This window comes from Carettochelys insculpta, chromosome 3 (assembly GCF_033958435.1).
Source record: "Carettochelys insculpta isolate YL-2023 chromosome 3, ASM3395843v1, whole genome shotgun sequence".
In the NCBI taxonomy this organism is placed as follows: Eukaryota; Metazoa; Chordata; order Testudines; family Carettochelyidae; genus Carettochelys; species Carettochelys insculpta.
This window is the reverse complement of record NC_134139.1, coordinates 83,532,380-83,549,369: the sequence shown is the minus strand read 5'-3', so window position 1 is coordinate 83,549,369 and position 16,990 is coordinate 83,532,380. Positions and strand designations below refer to the sequence as shown.

At 42.0% G+C, this 16,990-nt stretch overlaps 1 protein-coding gene across 1 annotated transcript in view; it reads right to left on the bottom strand.

Annotated features, from left to right (window-relative positions):
* The window catches only part of SFT2D1 (SFT2 domain containing 1), a 38,447-nt gene continuing 21,457 nt past the window's right edge, over positions 1-16,990 (bottom strand). Inside the window, exons 3-8 of the mRNA XM_074990259.1 lie at positions 10,862-10,944; positions 6,869-6,950; positions 5,547-5,582; positions 4,311-4,369; positions 1,684-1,713; positions 1-1,004 (exon numbers count right to left, since the gene is read on the bottom strand). Coding sequence (XP_074846360.1) covers positions 965-1,004; positions 1,684-1,713; positions 4,311-4,369; positions 5,547-5,582; positions 6,869-6,950; positions 10,862-10,944 — 330 coding nt within the window. The 3' untranslated portion in view covers positions 1-964. The remainder of the gene's footprint in view (positions 1,005-1,683; positions 1,714-4,310; positions 4,370-5,546; positions 5,583-6,868; positions 6,951-10,861; positions 10,945-16,990) is intronic.

Here is a 16,990-nt window from a genome sequence, read left to right as displayed (position 1 = left end):
TCACAGAAGCTAGGTAAGATGTATTAGCATATTCCACAGAGCTATAATTTCAAAATACTATTAAAGATGCTTCAAAGTCACTTTTGTACTTTGAGACAATCTGAGTTAGTTTAGTAGATGTACCAAACACAATTTTTAGTCTGATGATAGCCTGATGATAGGAGAGGGGATAACAAAAGAGATCAGGCGTAATAACTGAACATATGTTGACTAATTTCAAAGTGAAATACATTTTTGCAAGCAATGTCTTAATGTCTTGCCTATGTGGCTCCAGCATAAAAATTATAGTCGACATGTAAAATAATTCATTTATTTTGTAAATCAATGATTTATATATTATTCATAAGCCATTTTAATCAAATATTTTAAGTTTCAAAGTAAAAAAAAAATGGTGCTTAGAAGTGAGCAAAGCTTTTATCAGACCTCTCAGGTTCACACGATGCCTTCTCCATACTGCACGTGAACTAACATTTCAAAGCAACCCTCCCGCCTATAATTAACTATAAAATTCTAAAAAATTCTCTCTAGAATAATTACAAAATCCTGATCTTTGGGAAATGCATAGAATGAACAACAAAAGCACATAAGAAATAAGACAAACACTTTATATGAAACTTTAACAAATATCACCGAAGATCCTGAATTGTACACACTGGGGATTAAATTGTGTTAACAGAAACTGAGTTAAATAGTTTTTAAGACTAAATTGCATAAAAAGTGTTAAGCCTAGGATAATTTCTAAATGGTTCAGACAGAGATAAAACACTGCTTACCTGGCTCATATTTAAACTTGGTTATGCTAAAATTATTTAATCCACAGAGTGCAAAAGTCAGGTGAGATATAATAAAAACTGGCACCAAATATTGTTTCAGGAGTGGAAGTTCATAACAATTTTTTTGAGCAAGCTTCATAAAAATAGAAGTAGACTTTTAAAATATATCAATGGTTTGTGTTTTGTTCAGTTTAACTCAGGCAGGATGTGCAGCATTTAATCACAGCATCCCTAGAAACCAAAAAGAAAAATTTATTTATTTACAGGACACATTCAGATCGCTAATATTTTTCAGACCACACAATATTGTGTTACATTTCCCCAATTTAGTTCTAAAACATACAAATTCAATAATGCACTATTTACATGGTAAAACGGAAATCTTAATTACTTGTCAGATGCCGAATTCTGGTAGCAAACTCTGAAGAGTTTGAATGTTCTGAAGGGGCACTGCTTCCCTAATGAGCATTTTGTAAATTGTTCCATTTGCATTAATGTAAACTTGCTCAGCCTCAAAAAAAGTTGAAATTTTATAACTAACCAATTGTCAACAGCACATGTCAAAACACAAAAAGCCTTAAAAATCACTCTAAGTTCTCAAGCACCAATTTCCCTCGCTCTGGCTATCTGTACATTTTGATAGAAATATTTTCTCATCTGTATATAGTGAAATCTATATTTATTGACAAATAATCAAAATCTTCCAATCCTACTTATGGCGCAAATTTCAATTCTGGCAGTTATCCTCCATCCAAATGCTAATATATTATAAAATATGGAGAATATATTTGGGCTTTCTAGATTAGCAAGTTTTTAAAAAGCGATTTTCAAGAAAACTGCTTTTGAAAAAAACTTTAGCACGAAAAACAGGTTTATTTTTGTAACAAAAGGACATTTAAGGGTGACTCACCTTGCATAAGGAATATAGGAGAGACTATACCTGAAAAAGGAGAGAAAAAGTAGTTAAAATTTGAGACGTTTCATTTCTTTTCTACATACCAATTCACTATTTTAGTTCAGAATTCACAAAAGCAGACCAGTGTAAACAAAACACTAACAGGATTACGTCTTCAAATTATAACCACTTGAAAATAAAAAAAAAAGAGCTCTGCAAGAACTAAATGTACTGCCAAGAAATCTGGGTCTCCTTTTCTCTTTTAGTGTTGCTACGTACAGTAAACTCTTTTGTATCTGGCATTCCATCATCTGGAACTCTCAAACAACCAGCATGTTAACCATAAGTAAATTTTAGTTGTGTTTTCCATAAGTACAGTATAGTAAAATAAATACAGCAAACACTATACGTTTACAGTGTACAATGCTGTTGGTAAATAAAGTACTCAGCATTTTGTTTCTTAATATCTAATCTTGTTTATCTTTAGTGTTATGCATTGCTAGGTGTACCTCTCTACTATCCTGAATGTTTGAATATCTGGCATCAAGGCTGCCAGATATGAAAGAGTGTATTGTCGTAAAGCCTTCCGCTGAATGTGAATTCCTCTGCAAAAGAATATGTGGAGATTTACTATCATTTAAGATTCTTAGCTTTGGGGTTCCTGAAGACTGATTACCGAACCATATGAAATCCTACAGTTCTCCCTGAAATCAAACCCAAAGAGATACAGTTTATGTAAATATGTACCTGGCAGTATGCAGCATTCCCTATAATTTTTCACATCCATGCACAGACTGACTTGCATGGACCAATATGGAGGTGATGTGTACATACTGATGCACTAACAAAATCATTCCACACAGGGACAGTATATGGCGGGTTGCAGCCAAGAGGTTGGGGTACTGGAGGGTGAGGGCTGTGGCTGAAGGTACAGGTTCTGTGGTGGGGCCAGGGATGAGGGATTGGGGTACAAGCTGCCCTTTGGGAGGAAGGGAAGTGGTCTACTCCCAGGCCTCTCTCACCCTAGTAGCTTGGGCTGCTCCACTGACCAGTGACAGCTTCAAGCCTGCTTCAATGTGGACTGCATTCTACTCTGAGAGCAGGAGCCATCCGGATTCCATTTTCAGCATCCGGACATCAGTCCTGGGGACTGAGTGGTGGTTAGACTCGGGTTAGGGTCAGAGCAGAGCCACCACTTTAGGGAAGCCAGGACTGTTCAGAGTAGATTGACGTAAGCCACATCTGAAGCTGTCTAGCTGAGCTAGTGACAGACACGTGCAGGCAGTTATCAGTGGATGAACATGATGGAGCACTCTGAAACACATTTTTTTTCCTGCTGATCAGACACCAGGAGGATTTGATATCAGAAGACCACAACTTCATCAACTTTTAATTTTAGTTATACAGCCATAACCTTCACCAGTCCCCAGTTACTTGGGTCTAGTGCAACAAGAAATGGCCTCCATATCAAACAAACTGCCAGGACTGGCCTCCTTCAGCCTACTTATGTCCTTCTCATGGGAGGGAGAATTCAGAAGGGCATATCTGAAAGGCATCTATTGCTCCTTTTTCCTCTAGGCTAATATAGCTTAGTAGTTAGCTCTGCGAATTGAGCATTTAGAGTTTCACCCTTGCAATAGACTCTTAAGGGTTCCACTATACAGCTTGGTCATGGAGCTGAACCCACTTCCCATTATCTGGCCCAGCCCTAAGTTCTCTCAACCACACATTGTCCAATGTCTGATAAATGTACTCATCTTTCCTGTTCCACACAGAGGAACACCATACCTGATGTTCCTATATGAAAATCACTAGTGCCTGTTCCAAAGGAACCTGTGTACGTAAGTCCCAATTTTAGGCACCAATGTGACTCAACTCTGATCTCACCCCACCACTGCACCAAAGCTTCTGCTGTAAAAGTTCCCTAGGTTCTTAAGTGTGTGCCCTTTGGCACATGCACTGCTATATCGCTGTTATCATCCATACAGCTATCCCCATAGTGATCCATACATGGGAGAAAGAAGCATTTGTCTGCCTATCTTATCCATGAGGCCCAATTTAATAGGTGTGTTCACAAGCTGCCTGTCACATCCATTCCCAGTCAAAATCCTACCAGAGGAAGAGTAGGTGGTTGTACCTTAACTGTTAGATGAGTATCCATAAGACTCATTTTTAGTATGGGAGACTATCTGATTTTCCCCCAACCCTCACCTGAGGAAGAGGAGGAGACTTGGACTCTCAGAAGAGTGCCTTAACCACTGGGATATTCTGATGTGGTTTTCTGTCAGTCTCTCAACTGAAGCTTGTGCAATTCAGATACACCAAACATTTACAATAAACAAACAGTCATTAGAGCAATGGGATTGGACACTCCACCCATCAGGATATAGAGTCACTCACTCTTAGACCCAGGGATTTACCGATCACATTTTCCAGGCTGTATATAAAAGCCACCAGATACTTTTTTGCAAGTTATGTTGAGATAAATCCTGCCAAACTGCACATATACAACTTAATTTAGAGCAACGTGTGACTCGGGCAGAATTTGGATCTATCTACATTAAGCATTTTCATATGCACCTCAAACACACATCAAGTTTGTGGCAAGTGAATAATTCAAGATAAGTTTAGAACAGCCTTACCAGGTCATTGCTAAAAACTGGAATACGCAGAAAAGCAGGGCCAAACCTTTCTTACCCCACTAAAACAAAAGAAATATTGTAGATTAAAACAGATATATAGAAATGAATTTACAAACTAAAAGTACTACCGTTCTCAATCCAGTTCACTCCAAAGCCTTAGTCAACCTACGATGGTCAAGCTCCTGAGTTACAAAGGTGTAGGCGCTTAAACATATCTTCCTGTCTCTTTGCAGTAAATATAATCAATTGTTAGAATATGATCATTCCAACTGAAGAGAGCTAATTCGCATCTTTGTTATGCAAGGCTTCCCTAGTTCTGAAACTCTCAAAGAATTCCAATGATCAAACTATCTATATTTGATCTCTACAACATAATAGGTGTATTCTTTTCAGATACATGTTTACCTTCACCCTTGTACTGATACTCACAAAAGCACAGAACTGAGGCAACAGAAGTTCACCATTTCTGTTATCCTTTATTCATTTTAAGATCTTACGTTTCTTCAAATCCTTTCCCAAAAATACAGCTGTAACAATGCCCTTACTCTGTAGAAGAGGTGCTAAGTTCAATTCACTAACTATATGCTATTCAAAACATCAAATGTACACGCATGCTGAAAGAAAGCACTTTTTAAAATAATTCACAAGGTCCTCTCTCCCACTGTGGTGTCTGTAAACTTGAATATTACAGCATCAAGAAAACTTAGAAAAATCAGCCACGATCAGTCCTAGAACTCTTTAAACATTAGCCCTTTGTTTGCATTTTTGATCTCCCTCATTTGCATTCCTCCTCCGAAAGGGGAACGCAGTGTAGATGCAGCACTAATTTACAAATCTCATGCCTCCTTGTGCAACATTTTGCAAATCTCATTTCTGGAAGAGACTTTTCCCAAAAACAAAGACGACCGGGGGGAGAGCATTTTCAAACCAACCCTTCTTTCTGAAACAAAATAGGAAAAAGGGTTCTTGCCCCCTAAAGAAAGCCCATCTACAAGGCTGTCTGTTTCTGGAGAAGTCTCTTTGAGAAATGAGATTGCACAAGATTATGCAAAGGAGGCAAGAGATTTGTAAATCAGCATTTTATTTGCATTTTCAATTGCCCTCATTTGCATTCCTCCTCTGAAAGGGGAAGGTGTGTAGAAATAACCTACATGAAACAGAGTGCTACCACAACCAATAATCTACAAAAGCAAGTTTCTCTTAAAAGGGCAAAGAGGATCTAAGTTAATCACTTACCCAGAATACAGCACATAGAGTGAGTATGAAACACAACTGAAGAAAAAGAAAAGTCAGTGTACCATGTGCAAATATCCAAATAGTTTATATAAGTTCAATAAGTCATTTTCAAATACGCAATCTGAAATTAGGAAACCAAAAGGATTTTCGATATGGCTGTTTCTGCTAATAAATGGCCTGAAATATGCTAGTAAGGCACAGATGTAAATTCCCAGTGCCTCATTAGCACAGGGTCACATGATTTGGAGTCCGGAAGAAGCTCTTCTGGACTTCAAAACAGTGTGTAGAAGCCTGGCCCCTGGGGGATCTTCTGGAATGAAATCCTCCTTCCAGGAGGCCCCTTCTTCCTGAAAAAGGGAAGCAAAAGGGGATGGATTACATGATTACCTGGTCTGTTCACTCCCTCTGGGGCACCTGGCATTGGTCACTGTCAGAAGACAGGATACTGGGCTAGACAGACCTTCGGTCTGACTCAGCATGTCCATTCTTCTGTTCTTAGTGTGCTCTAGTTGGTCCCTGGAAGCTTTGCCTCTCCTGCCCAGGGCCCTCCAACCTGCCACACTACCAGTTCCCACACCTGCTACTGCATCCTGACTCAGATTTGCCATCACCCTGAAAAGTGGTTCTCATCCACTTAACATGGTATCTGGCACTCACTCATTTAGGCTTCCTGAGCCCAGCATAAAGGGCACTGAGCGCACAGGAGCATCTCCCTTCTCCTAGTTCCAGTACCCTGAACAACCTGAGCAGCAGTAGCTCAAATCTACAAATGCAGAAAAATTTCTGCTCAAATCCAGTTGAATTTAGTTAGGATCCTCTAGCAAGTCTCCACTGACCACAAGCAACGTGTGATTTCTCAAACATTTACAATCTGGCCAAATTTGGGAGAGAGGAGAGATGCCACAAAGGCAACCTAACAAATTTCAGATACCTGCTCCAACCCACGCTGGCAATAAACGTCTCAAAAGGAAAGATCAGATTTTCTTCTTTTTTTAAGTCTCAGACAAAGGGAAAAAATATCCCTAAAAGTCTCAAACAGCTGATTGATTTTAGGTGAACTTTTCTTTAACATTTCTGATTCAGGTTCACACCTGGCATGAAAAATTTCAGCTAAAGTGAGACGTAGTTTGGCAAAACTCATGAGCAACTGGAAATAGAATCTTGAAATGAGAAACCTGAGGCACTGTTACCAATTCAGCACATAATTCAATAAAAATAATGTGCGTCCATACAATATCTTTTTCCAAAGCTTAAGATCTGCTTCTTCTTCCCCATCCTATGCATTAAGATTTTTAAAGTTGAAAAAATGAGTAAATGTTTACCAGCATAACAATTGTAGCAATCATTCTTGTCGGCTCAAACATTTTTTTCAGCTGCTTCACAGGCCCCATCAAGAAACATGTACTAATGAAATAAGGAAGAAATAGCAAGGTACATTCAGATACTTTTTGTAAGGACTCAAAATTACAGTCATCCAATGTACAAACTATAGAGCCATCCAATGTACAAACTAGAGAAAGGCATCACACTTCAAGAAAAACTAGCAAGAGGGTCACAGATGAATACTCTTTATACATTTGTTCCAGGGATGTGTACTTGCTATTTGCTCTCCATTTCCTTCAAAATATTCCTAGATCTATCAAAGTGAAGCCAGTTTGAGCCTAGTCAATCTAGACCTGCTTTGAAGTGTAATTCATCAGATTTCACGGCACAGGGAGGATTTGAATTAGGAAGATTTGTCAGGCTGAGTACGACCAAAGCCAAACCTATACAGAACTTAAATTTTCAAAACAAAATACAATAGATTCTGGTCCTAAAAGTTCTAAAAAAAAAAAAAAAACCCTCAACTGACCCGTCAGACAGTGGAAGTTATAATATTGTCAAAAGCAGCTGGGTGTAGCATCAACTTTGAATTTAAAAGTTCGAATGAATGCTAGTGTGGAAGAGCCATGTCTCTGAATTGAAATCCTTAGCTTCCAGAGGTGTCCTGTATGTATCCCACAATGCCCCAAAGTCGCCCACTCCAGCACTTCCATCTCTGTTGCTCTCCTGGTGCGCAGGAATTAGGCAAAAGGAAGCCCATGAATTTGAATTCGGGACCAGGAAGCCCAGGGCTGTGGAGTCATACTTGTATGAGAGGCTGAGAAATTTCTCTCTTTGCTATTAACACTGTGAGTGCAGCTATGCATTAAAAATAGCCCCATCATGGAGTTCATGGTTCTGTCTTAGCCCTGCAAGCTGAGTGCTTGTGTTTTTCTCCTGTACTGGTGCCAGACCCTGCCCCACTGCACTATGTGGTGAGCTATGCTGTTGGGGATAGGGTGAGGGCGAAGACTGTGTTGTGCTTGTATAAGGTCAAGAAACTTCTTTTCCGCAGTTTACATTTGTGCGGGGGCCTCCCCTCACTCTCCCACAGGCACCATGCAGTTGGGGTCTCTCTCACACCCAACCATATCACCTGGCTAGCCCCCAAACCAAGAAAAGGACACACCTGCTGTTCAGAGAGGACCATGCTGCCCGGCAGCACCATATCCTGGTTTACATGTGGTGAGGGCTCCAAGAATAGGAAAGATTTTCGGGGGCTTGCTGCCACAGGTGGGGGTGGGGGGAGGAGAAACGGGGACAGCCGTCTCAACTGGCCCTCAAGTCACAGACCCCACATCCCACTGCCCAAAGATTTTGGAGGGGCTTGCTGCCACTGTGGGGGGGAGACCAACTCAACCAGCCCTTGAACCATGGACCCCACCCCCCCCAAAAAGATTTTCAGGGGCTTGCTGCCACGGGGGGGGGGGGGGGCAGGGGCACAACCCACGTCAACTGGCTCTGCAGTCACAGACCCCACACCTCCCTATGGCAATGAGGGGAGCCAGCCCCCACACGGTCAATTGGGGCTGGCCCCAGCACCTGAGGAACAGTGCTTGTTGAAATTTGGTGAGCCTCATCCCCTGCACTGGACATCTCTGTGTAGTGAAGAGGGAAGCCAAAAATCTTTTTCCTAACCTTTTCTATCCTTCTTTCTTCAAGCATTGGCCCCTTTAACACAGTGAAAAGTGGCTAGAGGGCCACTTAAGACAGATACCTTGCTGCAGTATCAGCCCATTGCAGACACCAGCTGCTTTCTGTAACATCTTTTATATTTAAGTTATTTCTTACCCTATCCTTCTCTTTCCTCAAACTTTGGCCCCTTAACATGGGGAAAAGTGGCTGGAGGACCAGTTGAGAAGAGATTCCTGGGTGATCCCAGGGCACAAAAGCGCACGCGCACGTGCACGTGTGTGTAAATTTGGTGAGCCCCTCTAGAAAGATTTTGTGAGGCAGGGTTTTTGGCTCTTTTTTTCCAAACCTTTACTATCCTATTCTTTCTTCAGGCTTTGCATTGTTCCTGAATTATTCTCAGGAATCAGGTTTCCATCACCAAAGGGACGAGGTAGGGAGGGGAGTGGCTGCAGGGCCAGTTGGAAAGACTCAGACCCCTGCTGCTTTTTTTAAAAAGTCTTTCGCAATTCAGTTATAAAAAGCAATTCCATGACAGAAGCAAGGGATTTCAGTTAATTTGGAAATCTTTGCTGATGCCCTACTTTTCCTTCTTTCCTTCTGGAAAAATGGCCGTTTGCTTACCACAGGCGGGAAATGAGGGCAAAGCAACGTGGGAAGATGGCATCACATACCCACAATCACTCGTGGGGCATTTTTCTCCTCAGACTGCACCAGCAAAAATACCCAGAATGTTATGGGGATGAAGGAACTGTGGGATAGGTTCCCACAATGTACTGTTGCAGTCAGTCAGTCAATGTTTGGTGACTGAGTGTGGAAGCTATATGTCAAGTTTGTGGAGAATCTGTAGGGAGAGTAGGATACTCAATTCAAATTTATAAAATCCAGCATTACAAAATCTATTTTAATAAATTCAAATTTATCTCAGTGTAGCTGTAGCCCATCAAGGGAACTCCATTCCTTTAGCTTGAACTCAGCACCAGATCAAATAGAGGAACAGCGACTGCAGTCTTTGCTGAATCCTTCAGCCTTCCTCTACTTGACTGAAGGGAAAGAAGGTCAGCCGCTCATCTAAAAATAATCTCTCTAGTCCAGGACTGCTCCTTACTCCTGTTGTCTGACACAGGACAACCTCAGAATAATTCTGTTCCACCACTCTGAAGCTGGACACACCCTTCACCTACATGCAGCCAGGAAACAGAAGATATCTAAGTTCCTTATCCTGCTCCAGAGAGTGGGTAGAGATTTCACCTGCTCCCATAGCCCCTCCCTAAACATTCTGCATCAACTACCATTTGACTAATCTCACAGTACAGCTCTATAAATTAGAAGTGAGTGGATGACTGCTTCTAGGTCCAGATAAAACTGCCACACTCAGATAAAAGAGACACATATGGTGGTAGAACGTTCTATCTGTCCCTGGAAAATGATGTCATGGGACTTGTATGTAGTGAGCTGCTATCCATACGAGACACAAGATCTAAAAGAGGTACCAAAGAGGCTGCATGAAAAGACACTTCATTAGACCCCCATCTCATGTGTAGGTTGTGTTCTTTGGCAACCCTGCGTAAGTCAAATTTTGCATGAGGTCAGGATGGGGGCTCCCTGGCTGTGGTTGGCTCCCTGCTCGTCTGAGCAGCAGGAAGCCCAGAGCCAGGCACAGCAGTGCTAGTCAGTTACCCAGCTCCCAGGAGTGGTGGAGATGCAGGAAACTGACTTGTGCTGCTGCACCTGGGTCCCAGCTGCCTGTCACACACAGGAGCCTGGAAATTGACTGGAGCAGCAGCACTGGTCAGTTTCCCAGCTCCCCTAAGCAGAAGGGAGCCAGGAGCTAGGTGCAGCTGCTGGGAGTCAGGAGTGCACAGGCCCAGCTGCTGCCTGGTTCCCAGCTCCCCACCGCTCAGGGCAGCCAGGAAACTGACCGGCACAGCAGCACTGGTTGATTTCACCTTGCATTATTCTAAGAAATGCACAAGTCGAAATCGCGTACATTGGGGGTCTACTGTACTGAAATTTCATGGCAGCAGAGAGAAAACCAGATGAAAGAAGAAGAGACTGAAGAACTGGTGGGGAGATAACTGAGGAAGTAGGGTGAATACCATGTGGAATGGTGTCAGAGGACCAGCCACAGGGGCACCATGTGCTACCCACCCCAGGCTCTGCTGCTCCACTGTAACTAGCATGTAACATGAAAATCTGAAGTGCACAATACAACCTGAAATTATAAACAAATGTTCTTCACACTTGAACATGTTAGTTGGCAGTTAACTTTAGATTCTAGAATGGCAGAACTTAGCAATAATTAGGAAAGTAATGCATACCTGGCTAATGCAGAAATGTTTCCTAGGGTGTAAAACACTGCAAAAAGTTTCAGCCCTGAAGGAAGCCACAGAAATGCTGTCCCCTGCACAAAAAAAAATATATATATTTCAACTCCTAGTCCATCCAATTCAGTGCATTTTAAAATAAATGTAAACTAAAAAATTTCAGTCAAAAGTAATTATGACCTATGCCAGTCATATACTATATTCAGAGACTGCAGTAACCATCCAGTGGATTAATATCTCCCTCTACTGGGAAGTAAGATGTAGTGATCTGTATTGAACTGAGATATTCATATTGTGGAGGTGTGGAAACAAATCCCATCAATATTCCTACAGCCTACATTTGTATCAGAGGCCTATTTCACAGGTACTTTAAGTAGTAATTAGAGACAGGTTTACTTGTTATGTTATTGTACAACAGCCAGACTTTCAGTTTCATTAAAACCCATGATTCCAAGTTAGAAGCTGCTGTACACTATGTGATAAGCAGACATGTATGAAGTCATACTGAATGTTCGCAATCCCTCCCAATCCACTACGAAGGAAGTCCCCTCTCACTTCTCCCACTCACGCTCCAGATCAACAGTTCTAAAAAAGTCTGGGTCAAACAAACCTTGGCTTGCAGGCAAAACACATGCATGGATAGAGGAGGAGAAGTCTGAATCAAGAACCTCACTCCAAGAGCACCTTGCTATAAACCCCCTCGTTTAAACAATGAGGCTGAAAATTCAAAATCCTCTGCTGTCCAGAACTACCATGACTAACATGGAAGAGAGGCAGGTTCTAAAGCTAACTTGAAGACAAACCACTTACGGCTTTTGACGAAACTATTACACCGATCCCTTGATTTACGAATTTTCGTTAAAACGTAACTTTATACCTTTTTTCAATTTATGAACATATTTTTGCTGTAAAGAACCACCAACCTTCATCTAAGCGTCCACTTCGCAAGTAACAAACATGGAGGAATACAGTAGAAGGCTGGGTGAGGCTGACTCATTTCCCTCAGCCACCCAGCTCTTCCCAGCATGCTATGCATGCTTCACTGAGTTTGTGTCATCTTGTCTGTGAATTATATTAATCTTCAAATATTTATGATCACGATGGGTCCTAGACTTGAGAGAGTGTCTTCAGGAGCAGAGACTAAGGCCAAAAAAAACAAAGAAAGCAATATCTGTGGCTACCAAACCTGAAGTTATTAAAAGAATTGAAGAGGGCCAGTAATCGAAAGACATATGTTGGCAATGGACTTGGCAGCATCGACAGTGTGTACAATCTTCATACAGAAAGAAAAGATAAAAGAAAGGGCACAAATGTATGTTGATGGAGCTAAAAGTTGTAGTTAATAATGAAGGCCAGGGATGCCATCATGAGTAAACTTCACAGACTTTTAATACATTGGATCAACAGTCATAATGAATGCAACATGTCTTTGAGTTTCCCCATCCTAAGGGAGAAAGTCCCACCTCTGTTTGAGGACCTGAAGAAGAAAGCCAAGGAAGAGGGGCAAGTTGGGGCCACTGAAATAACTTTCAAAGGAAGTCATGGTTGACTTGAGTGCTTATGATGATACAAACACAATTTAAGTCTGTGTGTTACAGGCAAAACAGCATCTGCTTATATTCAGGCAGCTAACATTTTCCCAGCCACACTGCAATGAATAATTTGAAGGTGGATATTTTGCAAAACAAATTTTTCATGTTGATTAAATGGGGCTTTTCTAGAAAAGAATGCCCTCTCAAACCTTTATTTCAAGGGATAAAACAAAAGCAACAGGTTTCAAGGCCTCAAAATATTGATTGTTATTACTTCTTGGTGGAAACTTGGAAGGAAATGTGAAATTGAAGCCTCTCGTTGTTTAAACAACAAGAATACCTGTGGCACGTTATAAACTAAGGTATTTTGGAGCATAAGCTTTTGTGGATCCATGAAAGCTTATGCTCCAAAATACCTTAGTTTATGAGGTGCCACAGGACTTCTTGTCATTTCTGCAGATACAAATGAACACTGCTACCTCACTGATACTCATCTCCTTGTTTACTATTTGGAAAATCTGAGGGCACTTAAAGGCTTAAACAAGACGTCATTTCTTGTGGTCTGGTGTTCTAACTGAAAGGCACGGGTAACAAAGCAGGTTTTTGTGGATTACATAACAAGTTACCTTTCATCAATCTTCTCTCAATAATGTGCTGAAAATAAGCTGTATAACACGTCTGCTGATCCTCAATAATGCTCCCAGTCACCCTATCAAAGTTGAAGACTATGGTGATGACATTCAAGTGGTTTTTTTGCCCCCAAATACCACTTCCATCCTTCAGCCAATGGATCAAGGCATCAATGCTACATTTAAAGTTTACTACCTGCAACTGGTGAAGAATTCTCGTATCTGCATCAGATGGAGAAGACAAACCAACTATTAAGCAGCTGTGGAAGAACTACAATGTGAAGATGGCTGTAGAAAATATCACAACTGCATGAAATAAAATTACTCAAAGTATCCTGAATGGTGTTTGGGAAAAGCTGTTGATAATATATATGTTCATAATTTCCATGGTTTTGAGGGTAAAGTGAAAGACATTCAAATTCTATTATGCAACTGGTAACTCAAGCAGGATTCAAAGAGATAGGCAAAGATGATGTTCAAGACCTCTTATTGTCACATGGTGAAAAACTGACTAATAAAGAATTAATTCAGCTGCATGCAGAAACGTTATCAGAAAAGGAGGAGGAAGAACTGAATGAACCACAAAAAACAGTGGACACTAAAACACTCAAAACTCTTCAGTGCATTAAGGCAGCTACACAAATTCTTGGCGACAATGACTCAAACTTAGAGCGGAGTTCAACATGCAAGCAACAAACTCAAAGTCGTTTGATGTTACCAGGAGTTGTATGACAGGAAAGAGAGGGCTGCAGTACAAACTTCAGTGCTATCATTTTTTCTAACAATCAATCTCTTCACCTCCTCACAAACACTCATCACCATCAGCTGATCCTCAACCTCAGACGTTGAAGATAAAACCCCAATTAAGGAGACTGAATTCACTACAAAGCTGTTTCTGATGATGACACAGATGATCCCATAGAACTCATGTCAACACTTCCCTCTTCACCACTATTTAAGAACTGTCTAGTGGTATTCAATGTCATAAAAAAGCAATAAAGTAGCACTGCTCTTATTTTTATGATAGTATAGTATTGTAACGTATGTATGAAAAATACTGGGTGATTTTTAGGGAGTTGGGAACCAGTCAGAATTTGACACTGAAATTAAGGGGGATTTCATTTCCAATTTATGAATTTTCACCTTACAGTTTTCATGGAATGAATTACATCCATAAATCAAGGGACAGATGTACCTTAAAATTTTCACACAAATCAAAAGGGTGATAATGTAGACCAGGGCATAAGTGTTTTGTTTTGTTTTTTTTAAAGAATCTGTTTAAGCAAGCAGCCACAGTCTGCATCAACTAGTTTGACTGATCTTACAGTGCAGACCCAAGTGCAGCTCTATAAATTACAAAGGAGTGGATGGATGACTGTTTCTAGGTCCAGACAAAACTGTACCACACACAGATAAAGGCACACTTGGACACTCCCACTTGACCATCCAGAAGCAGCCAGGAAAACCATAAGACTACCAGGATGTGAATTTGGGTAACTAAAAAAAACAAAACAGAAGGCAGCACTCCCTTAACGGAGTGGATACTCTCTCTGCCAATTATTCTAGGCTCATCTCAGTCTTACCTGGGTTAAGCATCCATCAGCTAGCTTTTCACCAGGCCCTAATGAAGGTAAGAGCTTGCAAGAGTCATTTGCAGAACTGGTTGATGCAAACTAAAACTAGGTGTCATCAATATATTGAGATGCTGCAGTCCACCCTATGGCATTCACTACCTTCCCCAGCAGCCTCAGATTAAGGCCAGAAGAGATCATCATGTGTCTAATTTGACCTCAGAACATTTCAGACCACAGACATTCACTCAGATTGATTGGTACAACCTGCTTCACATCTGGAGAGGTCAAAACCAACCATCCAACAGAATTTCAGCCGTTTAGTGGAGCTGTCAATTAACTGCAGTTAAGCCTGAAACTTACAGAAATCAAAGTTAACTTTTTTTTTTAAACATGTTAATGATATAGTTGTGGACAGGGGGAGGCATCAGTGGTGGAGGACAGAAGCACCAGCCTACCACTTCCTGGCCACACAGGCTGAAACCTCATGCCCCACAGGGGCATTTAATCACAGAAATCAAAGATGAGTAGACCTGGTAGGGACCTCAAGAAGTCATTGAGTCCAGTCCCCTGCCCTCAGGGCAGGATCAAGCACTATCTAGACCAGGGGTGCGCAAACTGTATGTCAGGTCCCTACTTTTCAACCCTGCAATTAGCCAGGCTCCCCCTCCACCAACCTGTGGGAGGACCACAGGGAAGGATATGAAGTGGGCACTCTGAAAGGAGGTGGGATGCTTGGGAAGAGGGTGCTGGAGGCGGGGGGAAGGACACCAGGAGGGTACGTGGGGAACTCACTGCTGAATCTTGTTGATGAGCAGCGGTGGCACCAGGCTGAAGGCAGCCCTGCACCCCCAGCACTTTAATACCAGATGAGCTGGAGCTAACAATTAATTTTCACCTTTGTGGACTTGAAAAAAATATCTCTTGCCATACTGTAGTTAGATTTTTTTTCATGGTCTAAGATGTAAAAGTTGGGTAAAGGTTGCAATTATTTTTCTGTATTTCTGCATAGAGGCAGCACTCACTCCACTCCGAGACTCCTGGGGACCAGCGTGACATGGGCTGCAGGGACCAATATAACTACCTCACCCAAGCCAGAAACTCACTGGCTTGGCCCCACCACTTGACTCAGGGCCTCTAAACATTCTGACTGGCCAAACAGTTGTTTTTTTTTTGGGGGGGGGGGGGGGGGGGGGGGGGAAGATGGCATGTTCCTTTGGCAACAGCAGCTGCAGAGACCACCAGGGAGAAAAAGCAGAAGGCTGGGAAGGCAGTGGAAGACACAGGGTGAGCCCATCGAACAGGCAGCCCCCCTTTGGATACTCCCCTCACATAGCACACTCCTGGTCTAGACCATCCCTGATAGATGTCTATTTAACCTCCTAAATATCTCCAGTGATGGATATTCCACAACCTCCCTAGGCCAATTTATCCCAGTATTTAACCACCCTGACAGTTTGGAAGGTTTTCCTAATGTCCAACCTAAACCTCCGTCACTCCACCAAAAAGGGAGGCGCTGCTGTCATCATGAATATGACAGACTACCAAAAGGAGGCTGCCAAGGCAACTCTCCAATACCACATCCTATCAGCCTCTGTTCCCGGATCCCACTGAGGAATACACAAAGAAACTACAGCATCTGCTCAAGACCCTCCCCATAAAAACACAGGAACAAATTTACACAGACACACCCCTTGAACTCAAACCAGGTTTATTCTACCTGCTACCCAAGATCCATAAACCTGGGAATCCCGGACGCCCCATCGTCTCAGGCACTGGCACCCTCATCACAGGATCGTCTGGAGATGTGGATTCTCTACTTAGACCCTATGCTACCAGCACCCCCAGCTTTCTTTGAGATACCACCAACTTCCTCAGGAAACTACAATCCATTGGTGACCTTCCTGAAAACACCACCCTGGCCACCATGGATGTAGAGGCCCTTTACACCAATGTCCCACATATGGACTCCAAACTGTTAGGAACATTATCCATGATGTGACCAAGGCACAAATGGTGGTGGAGCTTTTTGACTTTGTCCTCACCCACAACTATTTCAGATTTGAGGACATATTATACCTTCAAATCAGTGGCACTGCTATGGGCACCTGCATGGCCCCACAGAATGCCAACATTTTTTATGGCTGACCTGGAACAATGCTTTCTCAGTTCTCATCCCCTAGCGCCCCTCCTCTACCCGTGCTACACTGATGACATCTTCATCATCTGGACCCATGGGAAGGAAGCTCTTGAAGAGTTCCACTGTGATTTCAACAGTTTCCACCCCACCATTAACCTTAGCCTGCACCAGTCCACATGAGAGATACACTTCCTGGACACTACTGTGCAGATAACAGATGGTCACATAAATACCACCCTATACCGAAAACC